Here is an 18,064-nt window from a genome sequence, read left to right as displayed (position 1 = left end):
ATCCACACATTCTAACCATATGAACGTACTATATTCCTGGCATGAGTAGCAGGGCGCTGAAATGTTGTGCGATTTTTAACAAAATGTTCAAAAAAGTAGAGGGTAGGAGCAACTGGTTAAACAAGTCAACATTCTTAAGGTCACAGGGCCAGACAGATTACCTGGACGTGTACTCTGAGCATGCGCTGACCAACTGGCAAGTGTCTTCACTGACATTTTCAACCAGTCCCTGACTGAGTCTGCAATACCAACATGTTTCAAGCAGACCACCATAGTCCCTGTGCCCAAGAACACTAAAGTAACCTGCCTAAATGACTACCGACCCGTAGCACTCACGTCCGTAGCCATGAAGTGCTTTGAAAGGCTGGTCATGGCTCACATCAACACCATTATCCCAGAAACCCTAGACCCACTCCAATTTGCATACCACCCCAACAGATTCACAGATGATACAATTTCTATTGCACTCAACACTGCCCTTTCCCACCTGGACAAAAGGAACACCTATGTGAGAACCTATTCGTTGACTACAGCTCAGTGTTCAATACCATAGTGTCCTCAAAGCTCATCACTAAGCCTGGGACTAAACACCTCCCTCTGCAACTGGATCCTGGACTTCCTGACAGGCCACCCCCAGGTGGTAAGGGTAGGGAACAACACATCCACCACACTGATCCTCAACACGGGAGCCCCTCAGGGGTGCGTGCTCAGTCCTCTCCTGTACTCATTGTTCACTCATGACTGCACAGCCAGGCACAACTCCAACACCATCATTAAGTTTTGCGATGACACAACAGTGGTATTACTAATCACCGACAACGATGAGACAGCCTATAGGGAGGTCAGAGACCTGGCCTTGTGGTGCCAGGACAACAACCTATCCCTCAATGTGATCAAGACAAAGGAGATGATCGTGGGCTACAGGAAAAGGAGGACCGAGCACATCCCCATTCTCATCGATGGGGCTGTAGTGGAGCAGGTTGTGAGCTTCAAGTTCCTTGGTATCCACATCACCAACAAAATATCATGGTCCAAACTAGAGGTCGATTAATTAGGGCCGATTTCAAGTTTTCATAACAATCGGAAATCTGTATTTTTGGACGCCGATTTTGCCGATTTCTTTTTTATTTATTTAATTATTTAACTAGGCAAGTCAGTGAAGAACACATTCTTATTTTCAATGAGGCCTAGGAGCGGTGGGCTAACTGCCTTGTTCAGGGGCAGAACGACAGATTTTTACCTTGTCAGTTCTGGGATTCAATCTTGCAACCTTACGGTTAACTAGTCCAACGCTCTAACCACCTGCCTCCACAAGGAGCCTGCCTGTTACGCGAATGCAGTAGAAGCCAAGGTAATTTGCTAGCTAGCATTAAACTTATAAAAAACAATCAATCATAATCACTAGTTAAACTAGTAATATCATCAACCATGTGTAGTTATCTAGCGTGTCCTGTGTTATATAATCGATGCAACGCTGGGGGATGATTTAACAAAAGCACATTTGCGAAAAAAACAATCGTTGCACGACTGTACCTAACCATAAACACCAATGCCTTTCTTAAAATCAATACACAGAAGTCTATATTCTTAAACCTGCATATTCAGCTAAAAGAAATCCAGGTTAGCAGGCAATATTAACCAGGTGAAATTGTGTCACTTCTCTTGCGTTCATTGCACGCAGAGTCAGGGTATATGCAACAGTTTGGGCAGCCTGGCTCATTGCGAACTAATTTGCCAGAATTTTACGTAATTATGACATAACATTGAAGGTTGAACAATGTAACAAGAATATTTAGACTTAGGGATGCCACCCGTTAGATAAAATACCAAACGGTTCCGTATTTCACTGAAATAATAAACGTTTTGTTTTCGAAATGATAGTTTCCAGATGCGACCATATTAATGACCAAAGGCTCGTAATTCTGTGTGTTATTATGTTATAATTAAGTCTATGATTTGATATTTGATAGAGCAGTCTGACTGAGCGATCGTAGGCAGCAGCGTTTCAAACGTCACTCGCTCTGAGACTTGGAGTAGTTATTCCCCTTGCAATGCAAGGGCCGTGGCTTTTGTGGAGTGATGGGTAACGCTGCTTCGAGTGTGGCTGTTGTCGATGTGTTCCTGGTTCGAGCCCAGGTAGGGGCGAGGAGAGGGACGGAAGCTATACTGTTACACTGGCAATACTAAAGTGACTATAAGAACATCCAATAGTCAAAGGTTAATGAAGTACAAATGGTATAGAGGGAAATAGTCCTATAATACTACAACCTAAAACCTCTTACCTTGGAATATTGAAGTCTCATGTTAAAAGGAACCACCAACTTTCATATGTTCTGAGCAAGGAACTCAAACGTTAGCTTTTTTACATGGCACATATTGCACTTTTACTTCTACAACACTTTGTTTTTGCATTATTTAAACAAAATTGAACATGTTTCATTATTTATTTGAGGCTAAATTGATTTTTATTGATGTATTATATTAAGTTAAAATAAGTGTTCATTCAGTATTGTTGTAATTGTCATTATTACAAATCTTTTTTTTATATAAAATCGGCCGATTAATCGGGACCGTTTTTTTTTGGTCCTCCAATAATCGGTATCGGTGTTGAAAAATCATAATTGGTCGACCTCTAGTCCAAACACACTAAGACAGATGTGAAGAGGGAGCGACAGCGCCTATTCCCCCTCAGGAGATTGAAAAAATATCCTCAAAAGGTTCTATAGTTGCATCACTGCCTGGTATGGCAACTGCTTGGCCTCTGAATGCAAGGCACCACAGACGATAGTGCCTACAGCCCAGTACATCACTGGGGCCAATTTTCCTGCCATCCAGGACTTTCTCTGACACTGCCTGGTATAGAAGGCCATAAAATTGCCAAAGACTCCAGCCACCCTAGTCATAGACTGTTCTCTCTGCTACCGCACGGCAAGTGGTACCGGAGCGCCAAGTCTAGGTCCAAAAGGCTTCTTAACAGATTCTACCCCCAAGCCATAAGACTCCTGAACAGCTAATCAAAGGGCTACACAAACCCCTCTTTTACACTGCTGCTACTCTGTTTATAATCTATGCATAGTCACTTTAACTCTACCTACATGTACATATCTCAATTACCTCAACTAACCGGTGCCTCCTCACATTGTACCGGTACTCTGTATATAGCCTCGCTTGTTATTTTACTGCTGCTGTTTAATTATTTGTTCATTTTATTTTTTTACTTATCACTTTTTTTCTATTTTGTTTTACTTCTTAATAAAGCATTTCACTAAGGTCTATACCTATTCTATTCGGCGCAGGTAACAAATACAATTTGATTTGAAATTGCAAATTCAACAATGAGTCGTTTGGAAGGATTCAGTGGCTAACTGCAAGCATGGCAAAGCAACCACTAACATTAGCCTGCTATTCAATGGAGTGGCTGTGTGGGTTCTGCCACCCCCCTCCCTCAGAGTTCCCACCTTCACAAGGCGAGTCCAAAAATGTTTTGTATGCTGCTACATAAATTATATAGTATGCAAGGGAGATATGCATACTGTAGCTAAGAAATGAATACTAAGTGTATGTTGTGTAGTAAGCCGCTTGTAGCTCACGTGCCTCACCCTAATAACTTGACCTATTTTCATCAACGCGGTATTGTAAATACATTGTTCGTGGCCCGGTGTGTGGTTGTTTGCAAACTTTTTTGTACAGCTTTGACAGTGCAACTGATAGTGGTGGTGGCGCTTGGCTTGCACCTGCAAATTTAGCACACACAACATTCTATTGTGTTATATGACGTGCATCTTTTTTGACATGCAAAGTGCCTCACCCTAATAATTTGGTCTATTTTCACCTACTGTTCTAACTTGGTGGTGCACATGTAACCTGTTTTAGAAAAATCTTTGAATATTGTAAGAGCTTTCATTGGCTATTTATATGCCCCCTTTATTTATCCTACGGTTCTGACTTGTTGTACAGGGAGTACACTAAGAACGGCCCATGTTCTGAATTCTGTCGCTGTACATTTCAAAAGTGCTGAACAAATAGTTATATTGACTACGTCCGTCGTCACTCGCTCATTAACTTCTTGGTGACAGGGGGGCAGTATTGAGTAGCTTGGATGAATAAGGTGCCCAGCGTAAACTGCCTGCTACTCTGTCCCAGATGCTAATATATGCATGCATATTATTAGTTGTATTGGATAGAAAACACTCTGAAGTTTCTAAAACTTTATGAATGATGTCTGTGAGGATAACAGAACTCATATGGCAGGTGAAAACCTGAGACAAATCCAACCAGGAAGTGGGAAATCTGAGGTTTGTAGTTTCATTTAAGTGATTGCCTATCCAATATGCTGTGTCTATGGGGCCAGATTGCACTTCCCAAGGCTTCCAGCAGATGTCAACAGTCTTTAGAAAGTTGTTTGAGGCTTCTATTGTGGAAGGGTGTCGAATAAGAGCTGTTTCAACAAGTGGACTAGGCGGAGGCCAATCAGTTGTTTACTGCGTGGTCACGCCGTTCCTTCTTTTTTCTCTGTAATGAATACGCTATTGTCCGGCTGGAATATTATTGAATATTTATTATAAAAAGACCCTAAGGATTGATTGTAAACATCGTTTGACATGTTTCTACAAACTGTAATGGAACTGTTTTGACTTTTCGTCTGGATTTTGCACTCGCGCATTGTGCCTTTGGAATAGTGAACTAAACGCGCAAACAAAACGGAGGTATTTGGACATAAATATGGACGTAATCGAACAAAACAAACATTTCTTGTGGAAATGGGAGTCCTGGGAGGGCATTCCGGAGAAGATCAGCAAAGGTAAGTTAAGATTTATAATGCTATTTATGACTTTTGTTGACTCCACAATTTGGCGGGTAACTGTATGGCTTGCTTTTGTGGCTGAATGCTGTTCTCAGATGATTGAATATTGTGCTTTTGCCGTAAAGCTTTTTTGAAATCTGACACAGCGGTTGCATTAAGAACAAGTTTATCTTTAATTCTATGTAAAACATGTATCTTTCATCAAAGTTGATGAGTATTTATGTTATTTGATGTGGCTCTGCAATTTCTCCGGATGTTTGAGGCATTTCTGAACATAGCGCCAATGCAAACTGAGGTTTTTGGATATAAATATGAACTTGATCGAACAAAACATACATGTATTGTGTAACATTGAGTCCTGGGAGTGTCATTTGATGAAGATCAAAGGTTAGTGATTAATTGTATCTATATTTCTGCTTTTTGTGACACCTCTCGTTGGTTGGAAAATGGCTGAATGCTTTCTGTGTCTAGTTGCTGACCTAACAATATGTTCTGCTTTCGCCGAAAAGCCTTTTTGAAATCGGACACTGTGGTTGGATTAACGAGAAGTGTATCTTTAAAATGGTGTAAAATAGTTGTATGGTTGAGGAATTTTAATTGTGAGATTTGTTTTTGGCGCCCTGCAATTTCACTGGCTGTTGGCGAGGTGGGACGCTAGCGTCCCGAACAATCCCAGAGGTTAATGTCTTCATCGAAATTACGGCTTGCCTCTTATCCACTTGTCGTCCCCTTATGCCATAGTTTGTACATCTCAATTGTCAGTAGAACCCACATTTGTTTAAGCAAGTCAGCCATATCAGCTATGTTTTTTTAAAGGCAGTAAATGAGGCTGAATGAACTGTTTCACTGCCAGACAACGCTCAACTGAAAGCCAGGTGTAGCAGTGGTAAGGTGTTGGGACTCTGCTGTTTGAGTGCAATTTATGTATTGTTTAGGTTTTGTGTAGTGGCTTTGCTGGCATGCATCCCACATTTTTTTGTTTTACCCCATCAAGATTCACATGCTAAAATCACCACGGCTCCTCTCCTCACCAGAGACCAGGGTTCAATTCCCACTCCAACCTCTCAATCTTTTTCTCCCACTTGCCTGTATCACCTTTGATTTCCTCCCTGTCAAAATACCCTAAGATTAAATGTAAATTTTGTTTTATTGAGGTCTTAGTATTAGAAGTAGAAAAAACAGTTTGATGTAGTTATTTGAATGTCAGCTGCATGCATCTCTCTCTCATTATATATATGTGGGGACACATGGCCAAAAGGTACAGTAGCATACTACACAGCCAGCTCCTGTGTCAGTCAATCCATTACTACATAGAAGTCTGTACCCATTTGGCGACTTTGGACATTTTCGCTGGGTGGAATATCAGCGCCCCAGAATACAATTCCTGAATGCAGTTACTTTCTTCCACTGTTTGAAGCAATCTATCCTACACACAATACACTATTGACTTGTGAAACTTTGCACTTTAAAGTCTAGGCTTACATACACCCATTAATGTATCCACACACTGACATACTCCAATGCACAAACATGTCTTCTGATAAAATCACATTGACTTACACATCAAATAGAAGATTATGAAATATGATCATATAAGTGGCATGGCTCATGTACATAGATGCTCACTCTGTATGAAATTACTGCCTCTCAGTAGCCCACCACTGATTTGAATATAATGACTTTTAGATGTCGAGCTGGTCGCACTGATTGAGTAAAACTGCTGATAAAGGAGGCATTTTGTCTCAATGGTAATGAGTCAACCACAATGCCTAATTGTTTGTTTTCAAATTTACCTCTCACTGTTCCTCCCATTGAGAAAAATTAGACTGTTAAAAGCACAGCGCTGCAGAAGCAAATCCCCCCACGACACTACTGAGAACAGACTGAAAGAAGTATGCAAGATGTCTCACCGCTCGTGGTTGTAGTCGACTTCGATCGCTTTCCACAGAGACACTGCAGCATATGCGCACCTTTCTTCAGGAAAAGCCTCAGAATCTTCATTGATTTGGGTTATTGTGTTCCTTCGTCAATTCACGCAATCTGACACGCTCTATTGCGATGGAGGTTATTTAAGCATAGCCACCTCAGGTCGACCACCGTGCTATCCAGATCTCTGGCTTCCCTCAGCAGATCGAAAACGGCAGAAAAGCCTCAACAAAGGGACGCGATGGATTAGACCGACACATCTTGAGATATTTTTCATTGATAAGAAATCCAACAAAAACACCCATGGCTCCATGAATTGCAAGTTATGCTGCAAGGACGTCAGAATAATTTCCCATATCCCATGCCTCCTTTCGGTTTTACTCGCAGACAAACTATGGCTCTTCTGGTGCAAGCGCGCACGCCAAAGTTAAACCGCAGGGTAGAGTGACAGGATCACCGTGGATGAGGTAATGCGCCTTGTTCATCCTTGGTGGTTGGCTATAGTGGTGCGAAAAACCTGGGGCGCGAGAGATTCCAGGACATGTCAGTGTGAGAAGCTATTGATTATCGAAGTGGCTGCTGTTCCGGATTTTCTGGAAACCTGATTTGCGGTGGCTAAATATACGATAGTTCTGCGCATGTGTATTATTGTTTTTAGGTAGACGCTGCCCACTCCGTTGTCTGCGTTGCTGCTCCTCAATGCTCCACTGCCGCTTCCCCAATGAGCGCCTTTGTCTGGTGTAGCCTACAAACTTCATGTTGTACATAGAGGTGGTCATGGTCGACATGTTTCAACTACTGCATTCCATGCCTCAGTCGGCTATTAAGAACAAGCTCTATTTCATGTAATTCTTTCAGGAAGGTAGTTAGGCTACATGCAGCTATTTACATGTGTACAAAATAAATTATCAACATGTTTGTACAAACTCGCAAACGCAAACTCAAGGGCAAAACTAAAGTGGGGAGTTACAACAAACACAAGCAAGACACAGCCACAGACACAGTCTAATTAGCGATTTAATGTTATGTTTTAATCATCATTGCAAACATTGGCTAAGCAGGAGGCAGAGAGGCAGTCAAAGTAATCGTGTTCTTGTTCAGCAACTATGGCTAGTAACTATGATATGGCATCAACTATAAAGATTAGCCTACATCGTCACACAAAACACAGATTGTTTTTGCTCCAATGTGATTTGTAGGGACTATGTCCTGCTTGTGCAACTGCAATATATGTTACAACAGACAGAGAAGGTTGTATCCTTCATAATGGCCTTGAATGTTTGTTCATTCAAATCGCTGCAGGGTTTTTATTTTAGCTGTTCAGAAGTATGAGGCAGAGACATAGGCTACACCATCATGGTTCAGAAGAATGTCAGTAAAGAGAGAAATGTGTATGAGTAGAATAACACATTCGCAGAACATGATCCAATCAGTAGCTTTGAGAAACAGTTTTCCGGAGCACTGTTGATTATATGTGTGACCAAGGGGAAAGGGGAGAGTGTGGTTACAGTCCGCAGACGTGTGCTGGTGGGTTTGAAGATTTTAAAGGCAAAGCAGCGCCCTGCGAGGAGTGGGTCCACTGTCTAGGGAGTATGTTTTTTTCTGAAAAAACAACTACCCTACTGGTATTTTATTTCACTGCCCAAGTAATGCATTTGACTATGAAATCACATTTAGCTTTTTCTATACTACAGGCAACATTAAGTATGCCAAGTGATAACATTAGATAAATTGTTTCTAGGAATATTTTTACATTGAAATGTAGCCTGCAGGTAGCCTGCACTGGGACCATAGGGCTATCGTCATGTGAATCGTTGGAACAGCTAAACAAGATGATCGTATCAGGAGAAGATCATGATATCTGGTTATTTTAGAAGAGTGAAGCCAATACATGGATAGTAGAATCGAACATAGAGGGACCTCCTTTTATCAAATCTGGGCCAGGTCTACATAAGGGTGCAGATTTTTAAAAATCACAAAAGCTCTGACGAAGGCCGTGTGGCCGATACGTAAGCTTATTAAATATCGGTGATACTATCAAGAGCAGTGTGCGGTTTCCTTTTTCCTTCATCAAATCTGATTCTAAATCTAACCTTAACCACTCTGCTAAACCTAATGACTAACCCTAACCTTAAATTAAGACCAAAAAGCTCATTTTTGTTTTCATGAATTTTTACAATATAGACCATTTTTACTTTGCTGCTGGCACATCTAGCGGAAATCGCACATCTCTGCCTCCAGGATAAGACTCATTCCAATAAATGTAAACCTGCCTGCTATAGGCCTATTATAGGCAACTAATGTCTATTCAGGTGAATGTGCTCACAGCTCCATGCCAGGAGGGGGCGGTATCATGCTGAGGACAGAGGCAAATGCAGCTGTCACATGGGAACCCTGGCTCCCCATCACATCCATCTACATCAAAGGATGGGAGGTCGACGCTCTTATGTACACGTACAGTCAACGCAACTAAACACCAAACAACACACAGCTCTCTTCATAGGGTACTACATTACATTCATTCCTACTGCAGAGTCATTTTATGATTTCATAATATTGAAAAGTATGAAATCAATACTTATTTACTAAATATGATACAGAAAAAAATTGTGTTAATTACATTTTGCTTACAGTTTCATTGTGGTCCTATTGTAAACATTGTGCAACCTATCTCTGTGCCACACATAATTACCCTCCTCACTTTTTTCATGACTGCATGACGACAACCTGAACTTGTATTTTGTTTCATCATAGCACTAGAAAATAGCCGTCAATATTTCCATAGTTTTGTCTCTTTATCTATGCCCAGGCACACACTAGATTTACAGGGTGATGAAATCTCTGACTTGAGTGTTGAAATGAGATAGAAACAGGAACTATGCTACTGCCTGCTATAGATACATCACAGTCTTCATGGTCAAGGTCCGTTGATGCACACACACACACACACACACACACACACACAGGGAGAATAGGCAATGAACATCAGCTCTCTGTCAGACACACACCCACTAACACACAAAGAGCAGCAAACACAGTCTCACACATACACATTAGGCAGACAAGACAGAAGTGAATGACGAATTGTCAACGCACCCCACGCTTTTCACACCACTGTAGCACCCTCTGGTCCTTTATCTCTGCCTCTCACATGTGCCTAATAATCTTGTATGCCTCAATAAGGATTTCATATATGGCTCATCGTTTCTCATCGTTTCTGCCCCCCGTTATGGATCCAACACATAGGCCTACCAGTGAACAGATGTGCAGACTATTGCCACTCACAGAATATTTTCATAAAAAATAATACAATGTTGTGTGTGTGTATGTGCAGGGGCACGTATGTTTGTCCTATTGGTGGTGTTAACAAACAGATATTTCTGAGGTGAGACATTGTGGGCAGAGTGTTGTGAGATTTGAGAGGTGATCGGAGCTCCTTATAATTAATGTATTTTTATACAGTGCTGAGTATTTGTGTACTTTCTATTGCCGACATTGAGAGAAGGGGGAGGAAGAAGTTTGGTTGGCAGATGGCAGGTGTGGACAAGTTGGAACTGGGTCAGTGTCACAGATACTTTAGAGAGCATCATCATCATCATATTACTGCTTACCCTTATCATACTCTTATCAACCTACTAACTTATTTTCCCTGATATTTGGAAATTAAAACAGAAACAGTTTCATCCCCCCACTTAGACAAACACAAATTCCTTGCCAACCACACTCCGAACCCTCCAATCTAAGCCAGGAGCAATGTATAATAAAGAGTGAGCATCCCACCAAGACCAAGCTACTACTGTACTCTTCATCGTCACTACCATCATCACAATTACCATTATAGTCATTCACATCATCCCGCTTCTCTTCCACATAATCATTATCATGATTCACCATCATCTATCACGAAAACTAACCAGGCAATTTTATAGATTTTTTTATTTTATCTTTACACTATCCAGGACTTCTATTCAAAACCCTAAAATGTTAAATTACTTTTTCCCATGAAAACCTCAACTTGTACAGGTGAATGACAACTATATTATGGTCTCTTAATGTTTCAGCTGTTACCATGTGCATAGGCATTATTACTGACTGGGTTCAAACTCGGGTCTGTGTCAGCCTGTTGAGCTAAAGCCCAGGCATTTGCTCTAGGTTGGAACTAACGCAAGTTTTCAGGACTCAGACAAAGGTACTTTAATTTTTATTTAACCTTTATTTAACCAGGAAGGGCTCATTGAGATTTGAAATCTCTTTTTCAAGAGTGTCCTGGCCAAGATAAACAGCACCAAGTCATTACACAATTACAGACAGACAACATGAAAAACTACAGGTAATCTAGTAAAAAAAAAACATAGAAGTCACAAGAGTACATCATAAACATCGTAAAACAGCAAATTAAAAACATTGACAGGTCAGGGAATCAGCCCCAAAATCCTTCATCAACAATTTAAAAACACCAAATCGGGACAAGTTCTTCCAGTTTAAAAGTATTTTGTAAGGCGTTCCAAGCCAATGGCGCAGAATACATAAAAGCCCTTTTTACCAAATTCAGTTTGGACATTTGGAACAGTAAAACAATAAAATCCTGCAAACGAAGAGAGTACCCACCACATGTCTGAACAATAGAAATGCCCAAATAAAATGGTAGTAAACACAAAATGGCTTTGTAAATAAAAGTATACCAGTGACTGAGCCTACGATTGACTAAAAGGCCAGCCAGCCCTTCTATATAAAGTGCAGTGGTGCGTAAGGGTTTTGCAGTTTAAAATTAATCTCAATGAACAGAGATGTAAGTGGTTCAGCTATGAAATCAGCTGTCAAGTTTAAAAAGTAAGGATCAAGAAGATCAGGACCTGCAGGTTCTCTGATCTAAGGATTTCAGTGCTTTATGTACCTCCTGCACTGAGAATGTCAAAAAGCTAAACCTTTGACCTGCTCTCACTAGTTCATCCACACAAGGTTGTACAGAGACAGAGGGTACTGAATCAAACAGCCTACCAGATAATACAAAGCGCTTATTGAAACAATTCAGCATTTCAGTTGTCATATACAGCAACAGAGTCCTTCAATACACATGACGGTAATTCATTAACCTTACTCTTACCATACTGACTTAATTGCCTTCTAGGGTCATTCAGGTTATCAGTGGCAACAGACATAAAATATTCAGACTTGGCCTCCCCTAGAAGAAAATAACGCTTGTTTTGTAGCTGCCTAAAAAGAAGCCAGTCAGCATCAGAAAATGATTTCCTTGCTTTAGCCCAGGCTAGATTCATAGAATTACAAAACATTTTAAAATTATCAGACACCGGCTTTAACCAACACAAATCAAGATAATTTCACTTGTAAAGAAGTTTAGACATAAGGTGCAGAGAGCATCACTGAGAGCAGAGGGGAGTCTATAATAGCCAATCACAGTTATAGAAAGACCCTTTGAAACCTCAAGATTCAAAGCAAGAAATTCCAAATGTTTACAATTAGTCAGACTTTGCCACACTTACAAGGAATTTAGTCTTTTACATATATAGCCACACCCAATCTTTCTTAACTCGATCAGTGCGATGCACATTGTAACCATTTATACAAATATCCTTATCAAGAACAGACTTGCTGAGCCAGGTTTCAGAAAACACAATTACATCAGCATCAGTTGATTTAGGCCAAATCCTAAACCCATCAATTCGAGAACAAGCTGCATACATTTAAATGAGAAATGACCAAAACCAGATCTAGATTTAAAATCAGAGGGAGTTTGGAGACATTGCATATCAGGGCCAGGGTTAGGTTGCACATTACCTGATATCAACAAAAGAATAATAACTAGGCTTCTCTGTTTAATAACCTTGAACGGCTTCTCTTTTTTAAGAGACCTACTGCAAGCAAATTCTACAAATGATTTTCCAGACAATACAAAATAAAAACAGGCCTTATTTCTAAAATTAAATCCCAACTTCAGCTTCAATTTTTTTGTAAGTTGTTGAATATGCAATTTAAAAAGAGAGGCTGTCATCAATTCAAATTCCAATATATTTATATGAGGTTAGTCTCAATCTCATTTCCCTGAAAGGTAGTAATAGGTGAAAGGTTCAGAAGTCTATTTCTTGCTTTAGAAAACACCATTAGTTTAGTTTTGTCAGTATTGATGATAAGATCAATAAAAAGTGAGACACAGTGCTGTTTTTTGTCAACGGCTTCAGTGATATCGTTTAAAACCTTCATGGCAGCTGTAATTGTGCTATGCTTCTTCCTGAAGCCCGATTGGTACATTGATAAAATCAAATAAAATCAGACACCGGCTTTAACCAACAGTCATTTAAAAACTATTAGACTTTGGTAGTGACACAAGTTTATACGGTTCACATCATGCCACAAATGCATCGGTACTTGGACAAGTGGACCGAGTGAAAAAGAGTGAGTTCCCACAGACAAAATGTCTAATGGACGGGAGAGCACATTGTCAGATGTACTCACCCAGCGGCAATGTTTGTTTTTCAGTAAAGTCCGTGCACAAAGCAATATCATGAAAATGGTCATTTTCTCTGAGAGATGTAAGAAATAGAGGCCAAGGAAAAGTAAGGGGAGAGAGGTACTGTGTGTATGTATGAGTCTGTATGAGAGTGTGTGCATGTGTGAGTAGATTGGGTGTGGGAGGTCGATTGAGAGAACGGGTTGCGGATTGTTTAGTTGCCAACCAGGCTGAGAGCGAAGAGGAGCAGCTTGGACGAGACACTCCTCAGAGGGAAAGCTAAGGATAGAACCCAGGCCAGCCATAGAGAGGGTTACTTGGGTAAACTTCATGTAAAGGAGTGCAAATAGCAAAACATATATATACCCGAGTTGAGGGAGACCCACGATCTTTACACCAGCAAAACTAAACAGTTTGCACTACACAAGGAAATTGTAGATTTGCTCCACCATAAATTAATAGGTTATTTGTAGGTTAAAATCTACTAGTGACAGTCATTTGTCTGTCACTAGTTTCTTGTAAGTTGTTGCCATCTTGGATTGCTATCTTGGATATCGCCATCGCACTGCACACTGCAATGTTACTCCTTATGTCAGTGTGCACTGAACCAACTCCATTGAACCAATTCCACAAGACTGCCTCAGCCTGTTGATATAAATCCTAGTCATCTAGGTAGGAGCTAATGCAAGTTCAGGTCTCAGGCAAAGTTACTCCTCACAATGAGCGTGCACTGAATTAACTTCGATACTACAGCTAGCTTACTGAACACTATCGCCAACTACTCCTTCTGAGCCTATGCGGATGGCTTGGAGCACGTGTCAAGCGCATTCCACGAAGGGCCGAGTGTCTGAGGGTTTTCGCTCCACCCTTGTACTTGATTAATGAATTAAGATCATTAATTAGTAAGGAACTTCCCTCACCTGGTTGTCTAGGTCTTAATTGAAAGGGATGGGGGAAAAAAACCTGCCGACACTCGACCCTCCATGGAAGGAGTTTGAAACCCCTGGCTTGGAGTAGAGAGAACTCACCCTGCTCATCGCTGTCCGGTTTTGCTGTTCCTTCCTCCTTGTCTTCCTCCTCTCCCTTACTGTCTTTGGACAGCAACCGTCGTAACAGGCTACCAAGCGAACGAGTCATTTCTGGCTCCTCAACTCTCTCTGAGACATCCATAAAGACACAGTTCGTATCCCTTAATCTGCTATCGCTCCCCTTTGCCGCTGCTTACACAACCCCTCTGCACCTGTATAAGTCAGTTGTCCATGTCACTTGTAAAGGGATAGGTTAGCTGACCAGTCCTAGTCTACTCTGTGTGGGTCTGTCTGGCCATATTTAGCCCTGGCTGCAGCAACACTAAAACGCTAACTCCCTAAACCCCCACCTCACCACCACTCTCTCCAGGCTCCTGTAGCACAGACACGCTTGCGTCCATACGCGCATTGGCTTTACGAGAAGGTTATCTAACACTGCAATGAGACACTGGAATCAACATTTTAACCTTTGTCAAGCGGGACAGCTGCACACCTCCCTGTCCAGTGTGTGCAACGCCATGCGTCAAACACAATTAGGAGTTATTCAAATGGTTTAACTATGTGGATATGTGATCCCTTGACCCCGGCACGCCATGCAATAGAAATGGATAGGGTCTATTCTGATAGTGTAAATGGGCATCACTGCATGGTGGGAACTATTTATATCTGTGTTTACGTGGAGAAAGTGCTGGTAGAGGAAATTCCCAGTGAGCAATGACAGAGGCAAGACATCAGAGACACTGGGGACATATTAAAGAGAGTATGTCTTCGTTAGGTAACCAGGGTGTAGGTGGGTAAATATGGAAGTCAGTGTATGTTTGAACACTGTTTTTTTTTCTATGAGTGATCTTCAAGTACGTTTGTGTGGGTGGGTGGGGGGGGTGGAATTCAGTTACAAACCCATCATGATTCTGCATAAATTAGAAAATTCTAAAGACTAAGATGGCTAGTTTTTGCCAATGTGTTTTATTTTATATCAATTTTACATTTTCACCTGAATATTCTCATTACATAAATGCGTCCGGATTAAATTCAGGGCATTTTAGGAAATGTTACTTTAGAAAAAAACAAAGTTATTTGAATACAACACAAAATATGTTGCTGTAGTCTGTCCATAAATCATACAATTGGTATACTTATTGAAGTTTACATTAAACTATAACATTTATTACGTACAAACACAGCGTCTGCGGATATGCGTCTCATTAACGTAACACCTTTTCAAGTTCCTGTAAAAACTCCAATCAGTTTTTAAATGAAGTTTTATTCACCAATGATGCATCATTTAGGAGGAGTCCTTAGATGAGCACATGCTAAGTAAATGTATTTGCTTATATACCTTCACCAGGTTCTTATTCTCAGACACCCCCTATACCCCACTTCGCCTTCTTGTTACTGAAACAGCTAAAAATCTCAAATTGGGAGACATTACCTTACCAACATGGAGGCATGAATTGGCTTCAGTGATGTTGTCAATTGTTTGATGACTCATAATAATCTGTATCCTATTGTTTACAGGTTGAGCTAAGGGCCCTCTCATTACCGAAACACACATTTCTCATTATCCCATCATTTTTAGGTCCGTTTCGGATAATGAGAACCTTAATTTCGATAATGATAATAAGCTAATTTTAATGTATAGTCAATGGGTGTGCTGTGCTGGTAACTCAATTTATTTACTAGTACCAGTCCTTAACCCTACTTTATATATTATTGGGAAAACAAGTAGGGTTTGTCAAGAAATATGGGTTGTGTAAACCCCGTTTAATGTTCTTTAAAACCTCTTAGGGATAGGGCTGTTTACTGCCTCTTCTGGAGGAATTGGGTGCCCATATTAAACAGGATACATTTTTGTCAAAAGTTGCTAATATATGCATATAAAAAATATTATCGAATAGAAAACACTCTAAAGCTTCTAAAACCGTTTAAATTTTGTCTCTATGTAAAGCAGAACTCTCAGGGCATGCATTCTCCCAAACTCTCTCTTGTCATGGGAAAAGTTGGCCCAACTTTGACGTCATCGCAAACGCCCTTCCCAACCAGTTACAGCTCTGGGAACAGTCCCTACGTGTTCAGCGCGAAGCCTGCTTTCAATGGGGCTTCTCATTGTGAGAATCGCGCGCTCACGAGAGTTTGAGCGGGCCGAAAGCTCTCGGTCACGCAAAAAAAAAGGTTACTCTTATGCGCGCTCTGGTCGGGTGAAGTCTTTTCCTCAGGATCGATTAAACGATGAGTGTGTTTCTGTTCGTCCTCACGATTTCTGTGCACCTTTATAACATGTTAAAGCTTAATTATGAACATAGTTTGACAAGTTTACTCGACATATAATATGTAATTTCGACGTTTTGGTGCGCATCCACTTGACTTTTGGCTACATTTCGACTGAAATGTGTCGTTTTTGAGAACCGAAAGACACAGACTTGAAAACTAAACGCTGTTTTGGTAAGTATAATCCCTTCCAGGTCTTCTGATGGAAGAACAGCAAAGGTAAGGGAATATTTATGTGGTAAATTTGGGTTTCTGTGGACTCCAAGATAGAGGAGCCATAATGCTACTTTTGGAGCGCCGACTCATAGTATAGCCTAGTGAACGCAACCTGTAACGTTAAAAATAAATGTAACACAGCGATTGCATTTAGAAGAAGTGTATCTTCCTATACATATGTAGAACATGCATATTTAGTCAAGGTTTATGATGTGTATTCCTTGTTAGCTGACGTTATCTGCCGGAGCTATCGTCATTTCTCCGGACATTTTAGTAGCATTTTTTGAACGATGCGTCATTGTAAACAGAGAGTTATGGATATATATAGCATATTATTGAAAAAAATGAATGTACTGTGTAACATGTTATATTACTGTCATCTGATGAAGATTTCAAAGGTTAGTGAAATGATTTTTCTTTTAATCCTGCGTTTGTTGATTGCTTATTTTTTCCTACTTGGCTATGCAAATGAGCTATGTCTGCGGTGGTGGTTTGACATAAATATGTGCTATGTTTTCGCCGTAAAACATTTTAGAAATCTGACTTGCTGGGTAGATAAACAACTTGTTTATCATTCATTTGAGCTATTAGACTTGTTAATGTGTGGAGGTTAAATATTTTTAGGAATATTTCTTGCGTTCCATGCGCCACATTCCAGCTGAGGTTGTGGGGGGGGGGTTCCTAATTGGGAACGTGTGTCCCCAACAGGTTTTAATTAAGCCAAAATTGGAAGTTTGTCTTTCAGCAAAGAGCAACCCCAACATTTAAAAAATGACATCCTCCACTGTTTTCACACTTCCCAAGCTGTTGTTTGATATCCCAAGACCGTTTTTGGTTCCTTATCTCACATATTTAAGGGGTGGCAGGTAGCCTAGTGGTTAGAGCATTAGACTTGTAACCGAAAGGTTGCGAGATCAAATCCCCGAGCTGACAAGGTAAGAAATATGTTTTTCTACCCCTGAACAACGCAGTTAACCCACTGTTCCTAGGCCATCATTGAAAATATGAATTTGTTCTTATCTGACTTGCCTAGTTAAATAAAGGTAAAATAAATAATGTCCTGAATACAAAGTGTTATATTTGGGCAAATCCAACAACACATTACTGATTACCACTCTTGGCGGTGGCTGCATCATGTTATGGGCTCCCGAGTGGCTCAGCTGTCTAAGGCACTGCATCTCGGTGCAAGAGGCGTCACTACAGTCCCTGGTTTGAATCCTGGCTGTATCACATCCAGCTGTGATTGGGAGTCCCATAGGGCGGCGCACAACTGGCCCAGCGTCGTCCTGGTTTGGTAGGCCGTCATTGTAAATAAGAATTTGTTCTGAACTGACTTGCCTAGTTAAATAAAGGTTC

At 40.7% G+C, this 18,064-nt stretch overlaps 1 protein-coding gene across 3 annotated transcripts in view; it reads right to left on the bottom strand.

Annotated features, from left to right (window-relative positions):
• Positions 1-18,064, bottom strand: part of LOC115106770 (fibroblast growth factor 12-like) — a 125,310-nt gene that overhangs the window by 57,906 nt on the left and 49,340 nt on the right. Inside the window, exon 1 of one of the 3 annotated variants that reach the window (XM_029629834.2) lies at positions 14,225-14,580. The exons of 1 other annotated variant lie outside the window; for it this stretch is intronic. In XM_029629834.2, the coding sequence (XP_029485694.1) occupies positions 14,225-14,366 (142 nt within the window). In that variant the 5' untranslated portion in view covers positions 14,367-14,580. Of the gene's footprint in view, positions 1-6,714; positions 7,332-14,224; positions 14,581-18,064 lie in introns of those variants that run through there. One more of the 3 variants, XM_029629835.2, reaches the window with a different exon arrangement.

The sequence above is a fragment of the Oncorhynchus nerka genome, linkage group LG23 (assembly GCF_034236695.1).
Source record: "Oncorhynchus nerka isolate Pitt River linkage group LG23, Oner_Uvic_2.0, whole genome shotgun sequence".
Classification (NCBI taxonomy): domain Eukaryota; kingdom Metazoa; phylum Chordata; class Actinopteri; order Salmoniformes; family Salmonidae; genus Oncorhynchus; species Oncorhynchus nerka.
This window is presented reverse-complemented; position numbering and strand designations above follow the sequence as displayed.